Below are 16,297 nucleotides of genomic sequence, written 5' to 3'. Positions count from 1 at the left end.
GCTGTAGCCAACCGCTAGAAGAAGAACGACCGCCGTCTGGGCACCGCGGGGTCGTCACTTTAGCATTGGCGACGTGCCGCCCCCATTACACCGAGCCATGTCGATGTATGCGGCGTACGTCTCCGCCTTGAACAAATCGACCGCCAACACGTCGTCGGCGACCACTGCATGGCTGTTGATGTATAAAGGCAGCAAGCACCGCAGCGCGGCGCTCGTTGCAGCTCTCCAAGCCAAGAAGAGCTCCCTCGTGCTCAATTTCTTACCCAGAGTCGTCTTCAAGCAGCCTAGCAACATTGCAGCCTGGACGAAAGCCACAGCGTGCTCGCCTTCGCCGGTGGACCTTGTTACCACTCCTCTGACCACTCGTGAATCGACGGTGGACGCTGTCAACCCCGCGACAGCCCTCCGCGCGCTTGTCACGACCGCCGTCGTCCAGCAACATGCCACGCTCGAGATGACATCTGATGGTTGCGGTGGGGTCTACCTTGTTCAACCTACAAGCAGTCCCATTCCGCTCGGTGTGTTCAAGCCCATGGACGAAGAGTACATGGCGCCGCAGAACCCCCGCGGGTACCGTTGCCCCGGCGCCGTCGTCGGTGAAACCCCGCATCCCGCCAAAATGGGATTCCGCGTCGGCGACGGTGCCGTCCGCGAAGTCGCCGCCTACCTCTTGGACGCTGCGTACAATAACTTTAGTGGTGTCCCTGTGACCCAGTTCGTCTCGTTGCCAATCGATGGCACGTGGAAGGACGGGTCGGTGCAAGCGTTTATCCAGTGCGAAAGCTCTGCGGAAGACGTCGGAACCCTTCGCTTTGGTGTAGCGGATGTCCACAAGATTGCCATTTTGGACTTGCGCCTCTTCAACACGGACCGCCATGCCGGCAACATTCTCCTCCAACAACCTCCGTCGTCGCCCTCGTCGTTGTACAAAATGGTCCCGATCGACCACGGTCTCTGCCTTCCCTCCGTGAAACACTTGGACTCGGCCACGTTTGAGTGGCTGCATTGGCCACAAGCCAAGTTTCCCCTCAGCCCCGAAGCCGCGGCGCACGTGGCGTCGTTGGACACAGAGCAAGATGCAGCTACCCTGCGCTCGCTCGGCCTGCCAGAAGAGTGCATTGCGACAATGCAGGTGTGCACCAAGCTCCTGCAGAAAGGCGTCGAGAATGGGTTTTCCCTGTACGACGTGGGGGCGGTCGTGCAGCGCGAAGGGTGTGGCAGCTCGCCGTCCAAATTGGAGTTGCTTGTGGACTCTGTCATTCAGTCGGTCGGCGATGTGTCATCGCCCGCCTTTTTGGAGGCAATCGACCAAGCCATCCACGCGCTGTGGGAACGTGCTGACAAGTGCAAGGGGCGCAGCATGAGTGGTCTGTGAATGAGAAGGTTGTAAGGTGGCGTAGAGTAGTAGTCGCTGTCGACAGGAGTAGAATCAATTCGAGTAAAAATAAATTATAGAGTGTACAATGCCCAGGCCAGCGACTTCAGACTCTGCTCTACTGGCACGTGGGGGGAGAGAATCGGGGCTCGGTGCAACATGTCGGCGCGGGTGGGTTCTGCGCTCCGGACGAAAACTGGACCTGGTCTGCTGACATGAGGTGTACTGCTTGCGACGCTTGTGGCATGAGTCTGAGCCCGCGCTCGATCTCGAGACGATCCAGATGATGCATGACCAACGGTCGACGCCGCCGTCAAGGCACAAGACGCGCGTATAGCTTGGGATGGTTGTGCGAAGGGTGATGGTAGAGGTGAGGTGATGAGGCTTGAATTTGGGATGAAGAGCAGCGCTGTAGATCAGGCATCCGAGTGTGGTACAGACGGTATAACACGGACGACGACAAGGGCGATATATCCTTGCAGAGATGATTGGCGGCCGATGTCTATCCCCGCTGCAAACGGCGCGCTTTGTGACTCCACGTCGTGGAGGTCGTGTACACTACATCTCCAGGTTTGTCGTTGCTAAATATGTCTCTTTTGCTTGACGAGAGCGACGAACTTCCTCCGAATGAAGTCGGACCGATCAACCACATAGCGGCGAACTTCCTGCGAATGAAGTCGGACCGATCAACTGCATTCGCCATCAAGCTCTCCCAGTTAGCTTAACATTGACCTCAGCACAGATGAGCTCTCCAACGCAGTGCCTGTTGGTGAGATTAGGCATGAGGTACCAACTTTGCTAGCCCTTCTGCGTAGCCTACTGTCCCAATGCACAGGCTCAACACTGCCGCACAGAATTCGCTCAGGATGGCACCGAGAGGGCGACCCACATGTCTACTTGTGGCCCATCGATCTCTTCAAGGCACTCATCGCCGCCGCGTTCTTAGTCCCCTTCATCCTGCTCAGACAGTGGGTTTCCGGATAATCCGATGCCGAGGATTTAGTTTAACCGGAATGATGAAACGGACGAAACCCCCGAAGGGAACGCAAAACGACCGACGGCGTTAGTGTTGAATCGAGCGAGGCAGAAGCGATGACTCTGTCGCATGAGGACCAGTTCACGGAGGAAGACGACGTTGAGGAAGAGGTCGTGCTGACGGTCAAGGGGAGTCGCCGTCCGTCCAAGCTCACAATCCCCGAGCCAAGTGAGAAGGCACCCAACTTGTATGCGGACAGTCCTCGGGCGAATCGATCTCCCCCGACGTTGTCCAAGGCAGAGGCGAAACGTCGACAAGCGATCGGATGTGGTTCCCTCATCGCGCTGATGCTGTCCGTGTTTGTATGCATTGCCATGATTCGTGTCTTGTCCGGGAACGAACACTTGAGGTATCTACTGTCGTCGTACTGCAGCGTTGTCTTGGGGCCCACTTTTTTCGCGACCTTCTTCAAAATAGTGCACTCACCCCCAATCAAAAGAACTTTATGCTCGCCACGAAGGCTGCGGGGGCGAAGGAAACTCTCACTTACTACACCCGGGTATGATGCAACCATCACGACGTCACTTGAAATGGTAACAATGTGGTAGGAATCTCGTCTGGCTGGCAGCACGGGTGACTATTCGATGGCCCAGTACATCGCCGAGAAAGCGCGGGATTTTGGATTTCCAGAAGACAATGTCAAATTGAGTGACTACGAGCTGTTGTTGAACGAGCCCGTGTCAATTCGCGTGGGAGTTGTCGGCGAAAACGGCAAACCAGACAATGTGTACGACCTAACGGCCGCCACCAAGGACAAGTCCAAGGTATTTCTTTGAGCCCATCGCTCTTTCGCTCTTACCAAGCTCATATCCATGTGTATCTAGCCTGTGCCGTATCACTTTTACTCCATGAACGGGACCGCGCGCGGGCCGCTCGTTTACGCACATTACGGCCGCACTCAAGACTTTAACGTTCGCTGTATCGTCTCCATGGACGGTATGCTTACGCTCCAGTGATGTAGGCACTGCGCAATGCCGGAGTCAACTTGACTGGTGCCGTGCTGATCGTACGGCTTGGCTGCATCTCGCTGCCGGCAAAGATCCACCTGGCTAAGGACATCGGGGCCATTGCTGTCCTCACTTACAGGTAAACAAGTTCTCTTCCTTCCATGTCGTTTTCATCTCGTGCGTCATTCGATCGATAGCGACCCAGCGGACAACGGCAGCCTTCGTGGCAAACAGTGGCCGAATGGCCCGTACCAACCCAACGATCGCGCGGCCTTTGGCACTGTCTACATGGGCAACGGTGACCCTTCGACACCCGACGACGTTTCCGTACCCGGCATCGAACGATTGCCGCAAGACTTGATCTTTTCCGACGACAACACGCGCAATTTCATCCCGCAAATTGTTAGCGTCCCCATCTCGGCCGACGTCGCGTCCGCGCTGTTGGCAACGATCAAGACCGGTCCTTCTGCATCCCAAGTCTTTTCCAACTTTGTCAGCGGTGTTGACGCCGCCAACTTGTGTGGTGCCAGCACCTCGACCGTCTTTGTGGACAACGTGGTATGTTCGTTCATGGTGGAGGGATCCCGGAGGGCTCATCGGCGTTGTAGCACAAATATGTGGTCAAGAAGACTTGGAACGTAGTTATCTCTCTTGAAGGGACGCGCGAAGCCGATCGCATTGTGCTTGTGGGCAGTCAGCGCGACTCTGCCATGTCTGGAGCTACCGACCCTGGCAGGTAAAGCCTTGACACTGCATCGGTGGCTGTGAAATGCCAAGTTTTACTCTGATGGTCGGGGTAGTGGCAACGCTGTCTTCATTGAACTTCTTCGCGGCCTCGGCGCACTTCTTGGCCAAGGGTGGGCGCCGCACCGCACAATCTTCCTCGCGTCCATCGATGCTGAAGACTATGGGAACGTCGGGACGGCCGAATGGATCGACAAGCACGCGTCCAACTTCGCGTCGCGCGCCGTCGTGTTCATGAACATTCGCGATCCGGTGCTCGGGCCCGGCCCGTTGACTGTCGAAGCCAGCTCGTCCCTTCGCACGATGCTGTACTTGACGACACTGGGTGTGGCCAACCCGGACGCATCGACATCTTCGACACCGAGCGTTGATGGGCCAGCCGCTGGCACTGTCACCTCGCATTCGAACATGACGATGGTGTGGGAAGACCTGTCGAACACTGTGTCCGATTCGATCTACTACTACTGGCTCAAGCAAACCAAGTCGCAAACGCCCAAGGCCTTCGTCCCGGCGGTGTTGACGCCTGGCACGCGCCACATCCTGTCGCCATTTGTCGGCCGGCTTGGTGTCCCTGTTGTGGAGATGGGATTTGATGCAGCGCTGTCCTCGGGCATCGACGACACCACATACGACACCCTCGAATGGATGAAGAGCTTTGGCGACCCGTCATTTACGTTCCACCGCGCTGCGGCGCAGCTCTACGGGAGCGCCTTGCTCACGTTTAGCGACGCGGTCTTCTTGCCGTACGACTTTGCAGAGTACGCCAAGGACCTCCGCACGGGCAAGGATGAACTCACGCGCGTGCTCAAGACGTACGGGGCGTTCACGCTAAACCTCGAGCGCCTCGAGCGAGCCATTTCGACGTTTGAGAAAGCTGCCCATCACGCCAACACAGTACGATCATGCTGCTGCGCTGCCTGCATTGACACGAGTTGAATCGTTTTGCAGGAAATCACGCTGATGCAAGATGAAATGCTCGACGTGCTCAACGGTCAAATGGTCGTCGATGTGAAGCGCGCGCGGGACATGAACAATCGCCTCATGATGACCGAGCGCGCGTTCTTGTTTCCGGAAGGCCTGCCGGGAAAGCCCTGGCTCAAGCACGTACGTTGTTTGGAGGCGTCCGGTTCCATTTCTCACGTGACTTCTAGTCTGTATATGGCCATTCCGTCTGGAACGACTACAACATGACAGTGTTCCCGGGCGTGTTCAACGCACTCAGCGACGCCAGCGTGATCGATGCCAAGCATCAATTGCATCGGTTGTGCCGCGCCATCGAAGACGCCACGGATGCATTGGGCGCGGTCGCGTTGACGTAACCAGGAGCATCGCCTCCAAAAAACGAATGCATTCGTATATATAGTCGAGCCGAACAACGATCTTGTCCGATCGATGCCTTAGCTGTTGTGCTGGCCCTTGAGATGGGGCTGCAACTCGTAGCAGCTCTTGTTCGGCCCTTTCTTGTGGTAAATGCAGATCTCGCGCAAGATTTCTTTCAAATACGCCTAAGACGCAGCAACAGCATGGTCATAAACGTGAACGAACGAAACAGAAACGTGTGGCTCGATGCACCTCGGGCTGCCGGCAATGCAAGTTGAGCTCCTTCAGCGGCCAGAAGTCGCGCTTCTCGAATTGTTTGAAGATCTCGTTCTTCAGGGCTTCGCGGTCCATCTTAATCTTCTTGCTGTCCTTCTCTTTGCTGTACTTTGCGTCATCCTCTTCTTCATCGTCGCTCTCCCGCGGCTTCGGGATCTTGAGCGTGATGCTGCCCTTCACCTGCTTCGGCGTGCTCTCGAGAGGAACGACGGTACTATTGCCACGATGAATGAACTGACGATAGGACCGAGGATGGCGTACCCCTTTTGCATCGACTTGATGTACCGGTCTCCGAGCTGCTTCTTGTACAGCGCACCCGGTTGCGGCATCAACGTACACGACTCCGTAATCTTGCCTTCGATTGCCATGCGACCCGATCCGTCTTGCGAGAACACCTTGAGGGACAAGTTGGTTGGCGCCAGCACCGTACGGTAATCTAATGGAATCTCCTCGGACAGCGTCTCCGGATTCACACTCAACTGGCCCTGCAACCACGTTTTGACGTGATGAACCCCACTCTACACACGCAACGAGGATACCTTGCGGAAGCCTGCAGCATCGCGCTTGTTCATCTTGAGTGTGCCCAATACGACTTCAGTGTCTACTTGCGTCGAGCAGGTGAATCCCGTGAACGCGACGTACGTGCAGGGGTCGTACCTGTGTTGGTCTTCCATGCGGCGCCCAGTTCCTTCTACACCGCAGCATGTCATCGTCGTTCGTGTCAAAGGCAGAACGTACTGGAAGCTTCACCAAGTACATTTCTCGTCCTTCCAGGTCGAGGTACACAGGCTCAACATATTCGTCCTCGTTGTCGCTGGCGCCGCTCATGTGTCCACCGTTCCAATTCCCGATTTCGGACCCAAACATCCCACGACATTGCAAAAATCCCAAAATTCTTGCGTGGATTTCAGGAAAAATCCCTGCCTATTTCACCGAATTTATCTTCACCATTTTCCAGTTTTTGTGAAAATCATGACCGATAGTACTACTACTAGTATGCCTGGACTGGTTGGCCTACTACTAGTAGTACCATGTCGTTTGGACCTTGCTGTCCAAAAGCAAGCGAAAATTGAACTTCGGCCCAGGCGCACAATTGACGACAGAACTGAATCCAGAGAGTGCACAAAGATTTGCACACGGCGGTGCCAACGCTTTCCCGCCATTTCCCAAATAAAACGCGCATGGTCCATCCTTGCCATGCTGTAGTCCACGGCGTGTTGTGTCGACGTCATGACCTCGTGGTTGCTGGTGTGGCGTCGATCGTGCGGCGAATCTTCATGGTTTCGTCACGTTTGGTCGAGAGTGTTCGGCGGCGCTCCGGGTTTCGCACTTGTACCTGCGGAATTTATGGGAATGGAAGCAATGCAAAATTTATATTTCTGAGCACGTTTATATATCATGAATCAAATGTAATCATAAAATCAAGATATCTTTGAACTATAATTTGGTAACACGCACTCCCACATTGACGAGTTGCAGCCCCCCCACAATTGGTTTCGCTCGAAACTCATCCTGCGCCAACAGCGTCAAGGCTCGATGGCGACTGCCCACTTCGTCGTCACTTTTCGATCTGGCACGAACCGTGTGGACGATGCAACGCCTGGCTTTCGTTGTCCTCGCCACAGCGGCATCCATTATCTATGGCCGCGAATGCGACGCCACCGACTTCTATCCTTACAACTCGCTGTGGGTGTCGTGCCGTATCGCGGCCAACCTGCCTGCGAACCCCACGGGCACCGACATGATGAACGCGTGCAAGTACAGCGAGTGCGTCCAATGGTACAAGAAAATCGCGCTGCTCTCATGCACGTTGGATGGGTCGCCGACCACCCCGCTGGCAACCATGTGCTCTGCTACGCCAACGCCCTCGACCACCTCCAAGCCCTCAACAACGTCCAAGCCCTCGACATCATCTCCGTCCACGACGACTCGCACGCCTTCCACGGGAGGGGAGCCGTGCACGGATTCCGACTACGCGCCACTCAGTAGTATGTTCAGGACGTGCCGCACGGACTCGGGCATTGTGAACCTCACCAGGTCCAACCTCGCCGAGTACTGCTCGTACCCTTCGTGTGTCAAGTACACCCGCAGTTACGCCACCTTCACGTGCACGGAGGATGGAGATCCAGTGAGCAACTTTGCCACCGTGTGCGATCCGTACGTGAAGGACCCGACGAGCACGACCAAACCAAATTCGATGGGAGGCGAGTGCACGACCAAGGACACTCCGTCGTCGTTCCCAAAGCAGCTCCAGTCGTGCCTGTACGTAGCTGGTCTCACCGCCGTTCCCACGTCGCTCTCCGGCCTCGTTGCATTGTGCCAGTTCAGCGACTGCACGTCTGCCCTCAAGATGTACGATGGGTTGACGTGTACTGTGCAAGGACTGCCGGCGTCGGTCGTCGCATCTGCTTGCAGTGGGGCGACGACTCCGAAACCCACGACAGAAGCTCCCACCACGACGACCCCCAAACCTGTCGTGATTTCGAGCGCATCGACTCTGGTCGGATCATTCGTTGTCGTGGCCGTTGCCGCCGCATGGATCGCCTAAGCGTCGGTGCAATCCTATGACGATAATATTTTGTGCTTGACGAGGGAGTCTCGATTTCGTTTCCCGGTTCTCGAATTCGTCATTTTCCGCGCCCATGTCTGCAGGACGGGGGCGTTGCACAGCACGCCTCTGTAGGACATCGATCGATCCAGCAACGTCCATGGAACGAGTGAGCGACGGCTTCGCCATGGCGCCTACGTCCTCCATTGAGTTGGAGACAACAGGGGCAAGCGTCGAATGCGACTGCTCTTGTGACCCTCATAGCTCCGCCCACTGCACACCAACTTCCCTCGCCTAGATCGCGTACGGCTAGATTCGACAGCACACGTCCGTTCCATCGACTTCCAGTCTGCTCACGCGTTGACATAGTTCGGTTGCAAAGATTGCCATGACACGATTTAATTCAAGGTCCTCCCTCTCCATGTAACTTCACGTGACAGCATGCACGATTCGGCTAAGGTGTCTCAGTACTCGTGGGACTGTCCTTTTGATGCGCGTTGTTTCGCCATCTCGACAACCCAACACTTTCCATCGCCATGGCACTCGTTGCAGTCGTGGTGGTCGCGCCCGCTGGACGAGGCCTTGGCCCCAGGGACAATGAAGCTGGCCCAGCATTTTTTCCCGCAGCTGTGGCACGCGGACGGCACGTTGCCTTGACAAAACCCGGCAAACTTGCGATCGCATTGATCGCATTCAAACCACCCAATTCCCAACATGTCCTTCAACTGGACTGGGGCGACGGTGCGGCGGCAAATGCGGCATTGTCTCGAGACACCCCACCACCAGTTGTCGCACTGCTTGCACTGAAATTGGCGGAGCCACGTGGCCTTCGCCTGCGCCTCGATGAACCCGCCCTCCATACGCAAATTTTGCACTACCTCGAACCAGCAGTTGGCAACGGGACGAGGCGTTAACGCTGTCAGGTCTGATCGGGGGCGATGGCCGTTGCGAGATGGACGTGGACCACCCAAGTCTTTGGTCGCTATCGCCACTGCGATTGTTTAACATGGCGTCTAGCACCGGTCCAGATCGGGAGTCCCTCCGAATCGATGCGACCTCAGCGTTCGTGGCGGGTGGCGCATCGTGATGGCGGTGACAAGAATTGCTTGATGCATCAGGCATGTCTGTACAACAACGGCAGGTTTCACGTCGAAGTGGTTCGACACGGGTGGCACAGCGAGCACTTGGCTCATGTCAGCCAGTGTCAAGGAGGCATCGAAGGGCACAGGATGGTTGCGAGGTTGGAGACAACGACGATGCACTCATTCGAATGGATTGGGTCGGCCCCTTCGATCATTCACACGTTGGGGGTGGTTTGGAGCTGATTGTCGCATGCATCGTCAGGTGTGTGACTTGACAATATGCGTCGTAGCGACGGGTGTCAGCCAACGTATCGCCCGTGAGCGAATGCTACGAGCCTGAATGCCACGAACGCGGGTGAACGTCTCGTCGCAGCAGTTGACAATCCCACAAGTTTCGAGGATTTCGTCGGTTGCGCCAATTGCGCAGCGACGCACCAGCGGTGCATCGTGCTGCCATGCTATGGATAGTGGTGGTGGTCGACATGCGTCGAGTCGACCGCTGCGGAAGCCTCGCGGCACAGCTCCATCGGCTCCCCGTTCCCTGCATCCAGCAGCGCAATGTTGGGGCCAAATGCGTCTTGTGGATACTGCACGGCACCGCGAACTGACTGGTTTACACGTTGGGTGGCGTTGGGTTCATCGAGCGACTTGTTTGCCTGTAGGTACATGCGGCGATTGTGTAGGTCACGTCCTACAACGAGGCTGGGACGACCCTGTGGATGGCCTTGGTCACAAACACCATCGATTCCAGACGCTGCACGTTGGAAGTCGATGCATGGTTGGTGATCTCGCAAATCTGCCTTCGTTGACCACACGAAACCAACTCAAAGAGTCCCTGTTCCATCGCCGGTGGCGCATGACGACGGCAAGGGCAAAGCTAGAAATTTTCAAACAAACGCACGGCGGCAGAATCCTCCATGCCTTGTTGGATACGACTACCGTGTGTGACGTAGAGTGGCATCCGTTGGGATCCTTGTGTCGAGTGCATCGCACCTCGATTGATTCCATCGAGGCACGTGTCCTCCGTCGTTTGCAGACCCGCCGTGCTGCCACTCGCTCCGACACACATAGGGTAGGTTCACGATGGCATGTTCAGTTTGAATGGTATTGCCGCGGATGTCCTTCATGCGTCCCCGGAATTCTAATGCGACACTTGTTTCGGCAGTGCTTCTGGCGGATTCAGGATGGCACAGTCCAAGTAGAACTGCTTCGCGTCGGGTGGAAACGTGGTCAAGTCTCGCGCATATTCCCATGCAACGGCATTGTTTGTGGATGCATTCCGCTTGTGCACCGATTTGCCCATGCCCATACTTCATCCGATGCGTCACTCGCAGCGCGGGTTTCAGCTACACCCGCGCCAAACGTTCCCGCGCTTGATGGAGTGCTATGATGGTTGCGGTAGCGCACGAACGCTTCGCCCGACGTGGAATCGCTTCCCGGTACGACAAACGGATGCGTTATCTCGGCAACACCCCGCGTAACTCGAAGTTGTCGTCGTGCAGGCCGTGCACGCAAATACATTTATTAGCATAATATCTGCAATTTTCTTCAATTTCGAGATATATTTTTCGTGCATGATGAAGGTTGGCATTCACTCACTTCTCGACCTAGGCGGTGTGCCATCCTTGTGCCTAGCACCATGAAGCCACGATGAGGGTGCTTGAGGTATGCATTACGTTAGCCAATACTCGATCGAGCCATGCCAAGTACTTGCACGATGGCGAGGCGCCGCATGATTGTACGGTCCACTCCGTGAAAGCCATGGTGGTCGGCGAAAGGCAGATTCGAGCAATTGCACACGACCTAGACGCGCGAGTCGTCGAGGAAACACGCCGATCGAGATGGCGTCGTGATTAAGTCATTGCATGCGCCAACCGACGCCGAAAATTGTCGTCACATCCCACCATCATCGCATCGAACGACCTGTGAAGGCCGGCGACAAACGCGTCGAGGCGGGCACTGTCCGTCATGATTGCTACTGTGCCGACGTCGACGCCCAGCTCCCTGGCATACTCTTCGTGCGACGTCGGCAGGGGGTACCCGATCAGCCAGAACTCGCGCACACGGGTGAAGGTATCGTTCAGCTGTTGGTTGACAATCCTGCCAGCGCAGTGTCAGTCGCATTGATCGTGGACGTGAGGAGCGTACCAGCCGTGCATGGTGCTGCCGTTCGTTTCAAATTGCGGTCGCATGTCGTCGTGGGCGACGTACGTGGACACGAGAATCGACCGGTCCGTTTCGGAAAACACGCGGCACAACTCCATCGGGTCGCCATTCCCGGCGTCCAAGAGCGCGATGCTCGTTCCAAACGATTCGTGCAATAGCTACAACATGGTGCACATCACGACATTCCATACGTTCCACGTTGGGAAAACAAACCGACGCATCCAAAGGCTCTTTGCGCTGCAGCGCCATGTAGATGCGGCAAAACGTAGCCGGCACGGTGGCCAACGGGGCCGGGACCACTCGATGGATTCTCGCAGCCATGTACACCATGGAGTCGGTACATTCAATCAATGATGAAGTGGAGCCGACGACGTTGCTGCATTGCGTCAGGGCCGCCTCAATGTTGTGGTACATTCGCTCCGTGAGCCACTTGATACTTGTTATCCTCGCATCACCGTCGAAACCAAGCAGAGCACTCTCTTTCCAGCCACCACTCGGCAGCAACGCAATCTAGTTTACTGTGAGTGAGCATTGTACAGCGATGTCGATTCGTACCGACGAAGGAAATCCGACTTCAATCGAGCCCCAGCTCAGCAACATCGCCACGACGTTCTGCACACGGCAGAGCTGTTGTTTCAAAGTCCGGTTCTGCTCTTGCGACGCAACCGCATCAATTTCCAGAGCACGAGCAACTTCGTGCCACGGAAGTGGCTTCGACTGGCCAAGGAGGTGCTGCGCCAACTGGTGTACTTGATGTTGCAGGGTTCGCATTTCGTCTTTCTCTCTCCGCCTTGCGTCCCGCAGGCGCTGGCGGTTGTGGAGACGCTTCCTCGTACTCGGGTCATACTCAGCAGCATCTATATCCCTCGCATCTGCTAGGATTTCGCGGGCCGAGTACGCCACACTATCGATCTCCTTGGACGGCAACCAGTTGACCATGTTTATGAGCATCACCTGACCATAATTGTGGTAAAGGTCTTCCAACAAACGATCGTAATATTTCATAAAAATATATTTGTGCCTGAATGAAAAAGCAGAGTCTTTTCGCTGGTTCGAACGGACGCTGGATAGAGCGGGGCGACGTAGTTTGCCAGTGGCATTTGGGTCGGCATCGAATTGTCGGGGTGGAGTCGCTGCGAGTTCTTGGCGAGCTTGGAATGCCCGCCACAACGCAGCAGTCGCAGTAGCGCTCTTGTTCGAGAATGCGGAAGGTCCGCGCCAGGTCCACGCGCGAAAAGTCTTGGGTGTCGGTGAACAAATCCATCCATGCACGGACTGATCGGCGAGCTTCGTCAGCAATTGATGCATGTGCAAGTCGTATCTGGCTCTCGATTCCATCGTGGCGACGTCAGTGATTTTCCCATGGCCGAGTGCTGCTGCGCATACCTCCATGAAAGTCAACGAGGGAAACCCCATGAGCCTAAACTTGCTCACCCTTGAGCTAGCGTATTCTGGACCAGGAAAGGTCGCACGATATGGTGGCTTCGGAATACCACATGCACCATCTTGTCGTCATTCGTGCTGTGCATGGCCGTGACAAGAGTTCCTCGGCGCAGAGTCCCAGCGCCACGTCCGTGTTAAATTTCTCTCTGTGTCGAGCATTCAGGGTTCACATGTCGTGCCGAGAAACGTGTGATGCCGCCAGTCGGGCGAAAACTGAAGTCTGTAAAGGCATGATCACACTGTGACGTGCCATGACCTGTTCGATATCCCCCATGGTCGGATGCCATGTCGACACCTCACGTAGCAGCTGCGGCATGCACTCCACGTTCGTGTAAGGTGTTTGTTTCGCATCAACCTCAAGAGATTTGAAACACCTTGTGCGATGCACACTTCTTTCCACCGAAGACGCTTGGATCTGGAGAGGTGGAGTCGTGAGAGGGCAGCAACGTGTTAGCGAAGTGGCTTCAATTCTTCCCGATCGCGCCGCCGGGAATTCGCGCGACCGCTGGCGGAAGGATTGCCTCCTCTCGGTCCTGATGTCGAAATCCACGAGGTCGATATCCGTCGCTAGCACGTGTCCAAAAGCTAGAGCAGTGTTGTTCTCCTTGTTGGCCCATCAAATAAGGAGCGATGCTGCCAACTTTAAACACTGGACTTTGGTCTGACGGATGGGACATCTCCGCGCATTGCTTGCAAATAATGAGCTCCATCATGGCGATGCACCGACTGACCAACGTCTCCTTGGTGTCGTCTGGAGCGGAGATCAAGCATAAAAGTCGCCCGGACTGATCGGTAAAGGTCGGCGCAAAAGGCAACGAGAGTACGACGGATTGTCTTTCGCTACCCTCAATTCAACCAGTAGCACTCCCATGCATGCATCGCGGCCAATTGGTGCTCATATGGCTTCTGCAGCCTGACAGATATGGAGCATCTTCGACGAATGGGACCAAGGACTCGTCGAGTTCACTTCGGCAATCCTTTCACAGAAAATTGTAGCATCTCTATCTTGCCAGACGCTCAGACCAGAACGCCATACGGAACGTCACTTCAACGAGCAGAGAATGCACTCCACGCCACAGCGACGGCGTCAAGTGCCTTGCGATTGTCCATGAACCTTCGCATCCTATCCTGGTGATGGAACATTCGCGTGAATGCTTCAGGCTGGCCCCGCGCTGCACCGGCGTATTGGATTTGCGCTGCTATAATTACTGTGACGATTTGAATAATAATATGCCTGGGAGCATAGAAATTACTAGATATTTTTGAAGCGGCAGGGGAATTAATGTTCGAAAGGAAGGTTCGGCTATGCTGACGAGGTTCGGCCAAAAATAAGCGGCAATCATCGGACGGCGGGCGACTCGGGACGATGGCAAGTTGGTTTGGGCATACGCAAACAGTCGCAAGCATCTCCAAGTCCGTCACGACTGTCGCGGGTGGAATCATATGCCTCGAGACCAACCTCAGCAACTTCATGAAGAAGGTAACGACCGCACGTTGATGATATCAACGACAGCCAAGATTCATCAAATTACCATCTCGCGAGTCGGTAGGTCATCTACTACGAAGGATTCTTCCAGCGGCGCAGTGGAAACCTTCCAGAAGGTACGTTCTTTGACGATCGACCGAGGTGCACGACGACGCATTCCTGACGAGCTGTACGTAGATGTAAACTACGCAGCGCGCAAACTCCTTCGGCGGTGCCACGAGTACCGCGAAGCAATCCGTGAAGAACTTCAGTAAGAAAAACGTTCATGGTCTGCTCTGGTTGCTGATCAAGCATGACTCAGGTCCAGCGTGGCGTATGTTGCCGATGCCGGGCGATGGATCATCGGCATGGAAGACTGGAACACCAAGATGGAGAAACGAATGCATCAAATATCGGAACTTGTCATCTTGGCCAACAGGTATCGCGCTAATTTCCTCCACGGCGTCCTTCATGGTGACCTGGTAGTCTTTTGGCGGAATATGCCATCACAGGAGTGCCCACTTCGAACGACGTGCTGAATGACCTCAGCGCTTACGTCAACGTCTTCACAAGCACCATCACACTGCAGGACGACGCGCTCTTTCACGACTCGCTCAAAGCCAAGACTGTGTCAAGGCACACATCGCCACAGGAAGCACCTCACGTCGCAACCACTCCATCTCCCATCGACACATCCAAGCGTCCCTCGCCTCCCGCGCCACTGCCAATGGCGCTCTATCCTGCCCCAACCGCCGACTTGGACGATTTTGATCGTCATGACTTGGACTGTAGCCCTGTTCCAGACGACGACGATCGGTTGAACCCGTTCAATGTTACGATGGACACGACGTTGCACGTCCAGCCGCGCACGGAACCGATGACAATCCCCAAGAAACCCGACGCGTCAACCGCGCGGGACAGCGTCGGCAGCAGTGGTAGCAGCGGCGGTCGGTCCTTGTCCCAGAGCAACTCGTTCCCGAACGATTACTGCCATTTGGAGCGTGAATATGGCGACGAACTGAGCGAAATGACATCGTTTTCATCGACGGCGCCACGGAAGGAGTGGCGGCCAATGGCGCTGCCCTTCCCAGCGAAGAAACGAAACGGACCAGCGCCCAAGCCATATGAGAACGCCGTGTACGACCTGACCGTGTCCTTTGACTTTCAAAAGGAGCGCACGAGCAATCCGTTTGTCGCCAAGACGTTTGCTGTGGTAGGGATGTCCTGCATGTATATCGAACCAAGGTTGTGACGATCGTAGGAGCGGAAAAATAGCCTGGATGAGCACCCGATCATGGAAGAGGAGCTGGGACAAGACGACGCGACGGACGAGGACGACGACGGTGGCCGGTGGTGGACCCGGCAAGGAGGGCCTCCGCATTCCTCGCGTGTTGAGGCGTCAGTTGATCAGGCAAACGTAGACGAAAGATAATGAACAAACGGGGTGAAAACGCCATGAGTTGTCGGGTACACTGAAACGTCAAGGTCGTGGCATCGTTCGCAAGCTCGACACAAACTCGCGTTCCTTGAGGGAAAGACCCCACACTGGCGACCCCTTGAAATACAATCGATCGATCAATTGCTGAGTGCTTTCGTCCGCTACCAATTGGGCAAACGATGGAGTGTTAGCTGCCTGCATGAGTGCGTGAAGCTGTTGAATGTCACGTTCCTCAGCGCGGTATCCTGGTGTAAATTTGGCCGACCCTTCTGAACGCGACTTCAGGGAGCCGTAGAAACCGCCTTGACCTTCAGACGCATGCCCTCCAGAGTACGTGGTAAAGGCAGCCGCGCGGAGCGATGGACGCAGCGCGGACGTTGCACGGAGAAGGCATCGAGACTGTGCAAGCATATTGTCAACAGGCAAGAAAAACATTTGATTTGACCCCATTTGCGCA

At 55.6% G+C, this 16,297-nt stretch overlaps 9 protein-coding genes across 10 annotated transcripts; 4 read left to right on the top strand and 5 right to left on the bottom strand.

The window, feature by feature from the left end:
- The first annotated feature begins 15 nt into the window (after positions 1-15).
- On the top strand, positions 16-1,470 carry H310_05498 (hypothetical protein). Its single transcript, XM_008870232.1, has one exon. The coding sequence runs from the start codon at positions 98-100 to the stop codon at positions 1,373-1,375; it is 1,278 nt and encodes a 425-aa protein (XP_008868454.1). The 5' UTR covers positions 16-97; the 3' UTR covers positions 1,376-1,470.
- Positions 1,471-2,453: 983 nt separating this feature from the next.
- H310_05497 (hypothetical protein) lies at positions 2,454-5,486 on the top strand. The gene is made up of 10 exons (XM_008870231.1): positions 2,454-2,760; positions 2,829-2,910; positions 2,960-3,175; positions 3,236-3,322; positions 3,373-3,497; positions 3,556-3,916; positions 3,967-4,094; positions 4,159-4,996; positions 5,051-5,206; positions 5,254-5,486. The coding sequence occupies exons 1-10, from the start codon at positions 2,468-2,470 to the stop codon at positions 5,419-5,421; spliced, it is 2,454 nt and encodes an 817-aa protein (XP_008868453.1). The 5' UTR covers positions 2,454-2,467; the 3' UTR covers positions 5,422-5,486.
- Positions 5,415-6,562, bottom strand: H310_05496 (hypothetical protein). The gene is made up of 6 exons (XM_008870230.1): positions 6,437-6,562; positions 6,356-6,389; positions 6,238-6,299; positions 5,960-6,183; positions 5,675-5,912; positions 5,415-5,607 (listed from the first exon to the last, which is right to left on the bottom strand). Exons 1-6 carry the CDS (start codon positions 6,524-6,526, stop codon positions 5,500-5,502), a joined length of 756 nt encoding a protein of 251 aa, XP_008868452.1. The 5' UTR covers positions 6,527-6,562; the 3' UTR covers positions 5,415-5,499.
- A 635-nt stretch (positions 6,563-7,197) lies between these two features.
- H310_05495 (hypothetical protein) lies at positions 7,198-8,348 on the top strand. The gene has a single exon (XM_008870229.1). It carries the CDS (start codon positions 7,290-7,292, stop codon positions 8,244-8,246), a length of 957 nt encoding a protein of 318 aa, XP_008868451.1. The 5' UTR covers positions 7,198-7,289; the 3' UTR covers positions 8,247-8,348.
- A 362-nt stretch (positions 8,349-8,710) lies between these two features.
- H310_05494 (hypothetical protein) lies at positions 8,711-9,996 on the bottom strand (the record flags this gene model as incomplete). The annotated part of the gene is made up of 2 exons (XM_008870228.1): positions 8,711-9,079; positions 9,826-9,996. The coding sequence occupies 2 exons, from the start codon at positions 9,994-9,996 to the stop codon at positions 8,711-8,713; spliced, it is 540 nt and encodes a 179-aa protein (XP_008868450.1).
- Positions 9,997-10,198: 202 nt separating this feature from the next.
- On the bottom strand, positions 10,199-10,832 carry H310_05493 (hypothetical protein). The gene has a single exon (XM_008870227.1). The coding sequence runs from the start codon at positions 10,642-10,644 to the stop codon at positions 10,264-10,266; it is 381 nt and encodes a 126-aa protein (XP_008868449.1). The 5' UTR covers positions 10,645-10,832; the 3' UTR covers positions 10,199-10,263.
- Positions 10,833-10,834: 2 nt separating this feature from the next.
- Positions 10,835-12,445, bottom strand: H310_05492 (the record flags this gene model as incomplete). 2 transcript variants are annotated; one of them, XM_008870225.1, is made up of 5 exons in its annotated part: positions 10,835-10,959; positions 11,017-11,428; positions 11,477-11,652; positions 11,708-12,004; positions 12,050-12,445. In XM_008870225.1, 4 exons carry the CDS (start codon positions 12,443-12,445, stop codon positions 11,182-11,184), a joined length of 1,116 nt encoding a protein of 371 aa, XP_008868447.1. In that variant the 3' UTR covers positions 10,835-10,959; positions 11,017-11,181. The 2 variants fall into 2 exon arrangements, with proteins under 2 accessions (XP_008868447.1, XP_008868448.1); XM_008870226.1 differs by lacking the exon at positions 10,835-10,959 and having other exon boundaries at positions 10,980-11,428.
- Positions 12,446-14,249: 1,804 nt separating this feature from the next.
- Positions 14,250-16,267, top strand: H310_05491 (hypothetical protein). Its single transcript, XM_008870224.1, has 6 exons — positions 14,250-14,417; positions 14,488-14,539; positions 14,601-14,673; positions 14,725-14,841; positions 14,889-15,615; positions 15,664-16,267. Exons 1-6 carry the CDS (start codon positions 14,304-14,306, stop codon positions 15,832-15,834), a joined length of 1,254 nt encoding a protein of 417 aa, XP_008868446.1. The 5' UTR covers positions 14,250-14,303; the 3' UTR covers positions 15,835-16,267.
- Positions 15,644-16,295, bottom strand: H310_05490 (hypothetical protein). Its single transcript, XM_008870223.1, has one exon. The coding sequence runs from the start codon at positions 16,288-16,290 to the stop codon at positions 15,883-15,885; it is 408 nt and encodes a 135-aa protein (XP_008868445.1). The 5' UTR covers positions 16,291-16,295; the 3' UTR covers positions 15,644-15,882.
- Between the last annotated feature and the right edge of the window lie 2 nt (positions 16,296-16,297).

Source organism: Aphanomyces invadans, assembly GCF_000520115.1.
Source record: "Aphanomyces invadans strain NJM9701 unplaced genomic scaffold supercont1.9, whole genome shotgun sequence".
Taxonomy (NCBI): Eukaryota; Oomycota; class Saprolegniomycetes; order Saprolegniales; family Verrucalvaceae; genus Aphanomyces; species Aphanomyces invadans.
This window is presented reverse-complemented; position numbering and strand designations above follow the sequence as displayed.

What these genes read in the sequence shown, in the direction of transcription:
- H310_05495 (XM_008870229.1), top strand. Translation starts at nt 7,290, where the DNA reads ATGCAACGCCTGGCTTTCGTTGTCCTCGCCACAGCGGCATCCATTATC.
- H310_05497 (XM_008870231.1), top strand. Translation starts at nt 2,468, where the DNA reads ATGACTCTGTCGCATGAGGACCAGTTCACGGAGGAAGACGACGTTGAG. An exon ending in GCCGCACTCAAGACTTTAAC is followed by an intron (nt 3,323 to 3,372) that starts GTTCGCTGTATC and finishes CCAGTGATGTAG; the next exon opens with GCACTGCGCAATGCCGGAGT. An exon ending in GGAGCTACCGACCCTGGCAG is followed by an intron (nt 4,095 to 4,158) that starts GTAAAGCCTTGA and finishes TGGTCGGGGTAG; the next exon opens with TGGCAACGCTGTCTTCATTG.
- H310_05491 (XM_008870224.1), top strand. Translation starts at nt 14,304, where the DNA reads ATGGCAAGTTGGTTTGGGCATACGCAAACAGTCGCAAGCATCTCCAAG. An exon ending in TCAGCAACTTCATGAAGAAG is followed by an intron (nt 14,418 to 14,487) that starts GTAACGACCGCA and finishes GCGAGTCGGTAG; the next exon opens with GTCATCTACTACGAAGGATT. An exon ending in TCGCCAAGACGTTTGCTGTG is followed by an intron (nt 15,616 to 15,663) that starts GTAGGGATGTCC and finishes TGACGATCGTAG; the next exon opens with GAGCGGAAAAATAGCCTGGA.
- H310_05496 (XM_008870230.1), bottom strand. Translation starts at nt 6,526, where the DNA reads ATGAGCGGCGCCAGCGACAACGAGGACGAATATGTTGAGCCTGTGTAC. An exon ending in TGTACTTGGTGAAGCTTCCA is followed by an intron (nt 6,390 to 6,436) that starts GTACGTTCTGCC and finishes GCTGCGGTGTAG; the next exon opens with AAGGAACTGGGCGCCGCATG. An exon ending in TGCATTGCCGGCAGCCCGAG is followed by an intron (nt 5,608 to 5,674) that starts GTGCATCGAGCC and finishes GCTGCGTCTTAG; the next exon opens with GCGTATTTGAAAGAAATCTT.
- H310_05493 (XM_008870227.1), bottom strand. Translation starts at nt 10,644, where the DNA reads ATGAAGTATGGGCATGGGCAAATCGGTGCACAAGCGGAATGCATCCAC.
- H310_05498 (XM_008870232.1), top strand. Translation starts at nt 98, where the DNA reads ATGTCGATGTATGCGGCGTACGTCTCCGCCTTGAACAAATCGACCGCC.
- H310_05490 (XM_008870223.1), bottom strand. Translation starts at nt 16,290, where the DNA reads ATGGGGTCAAATCAAATGTTTTTCTTGCCTGTTGACAATATGCTTGCA.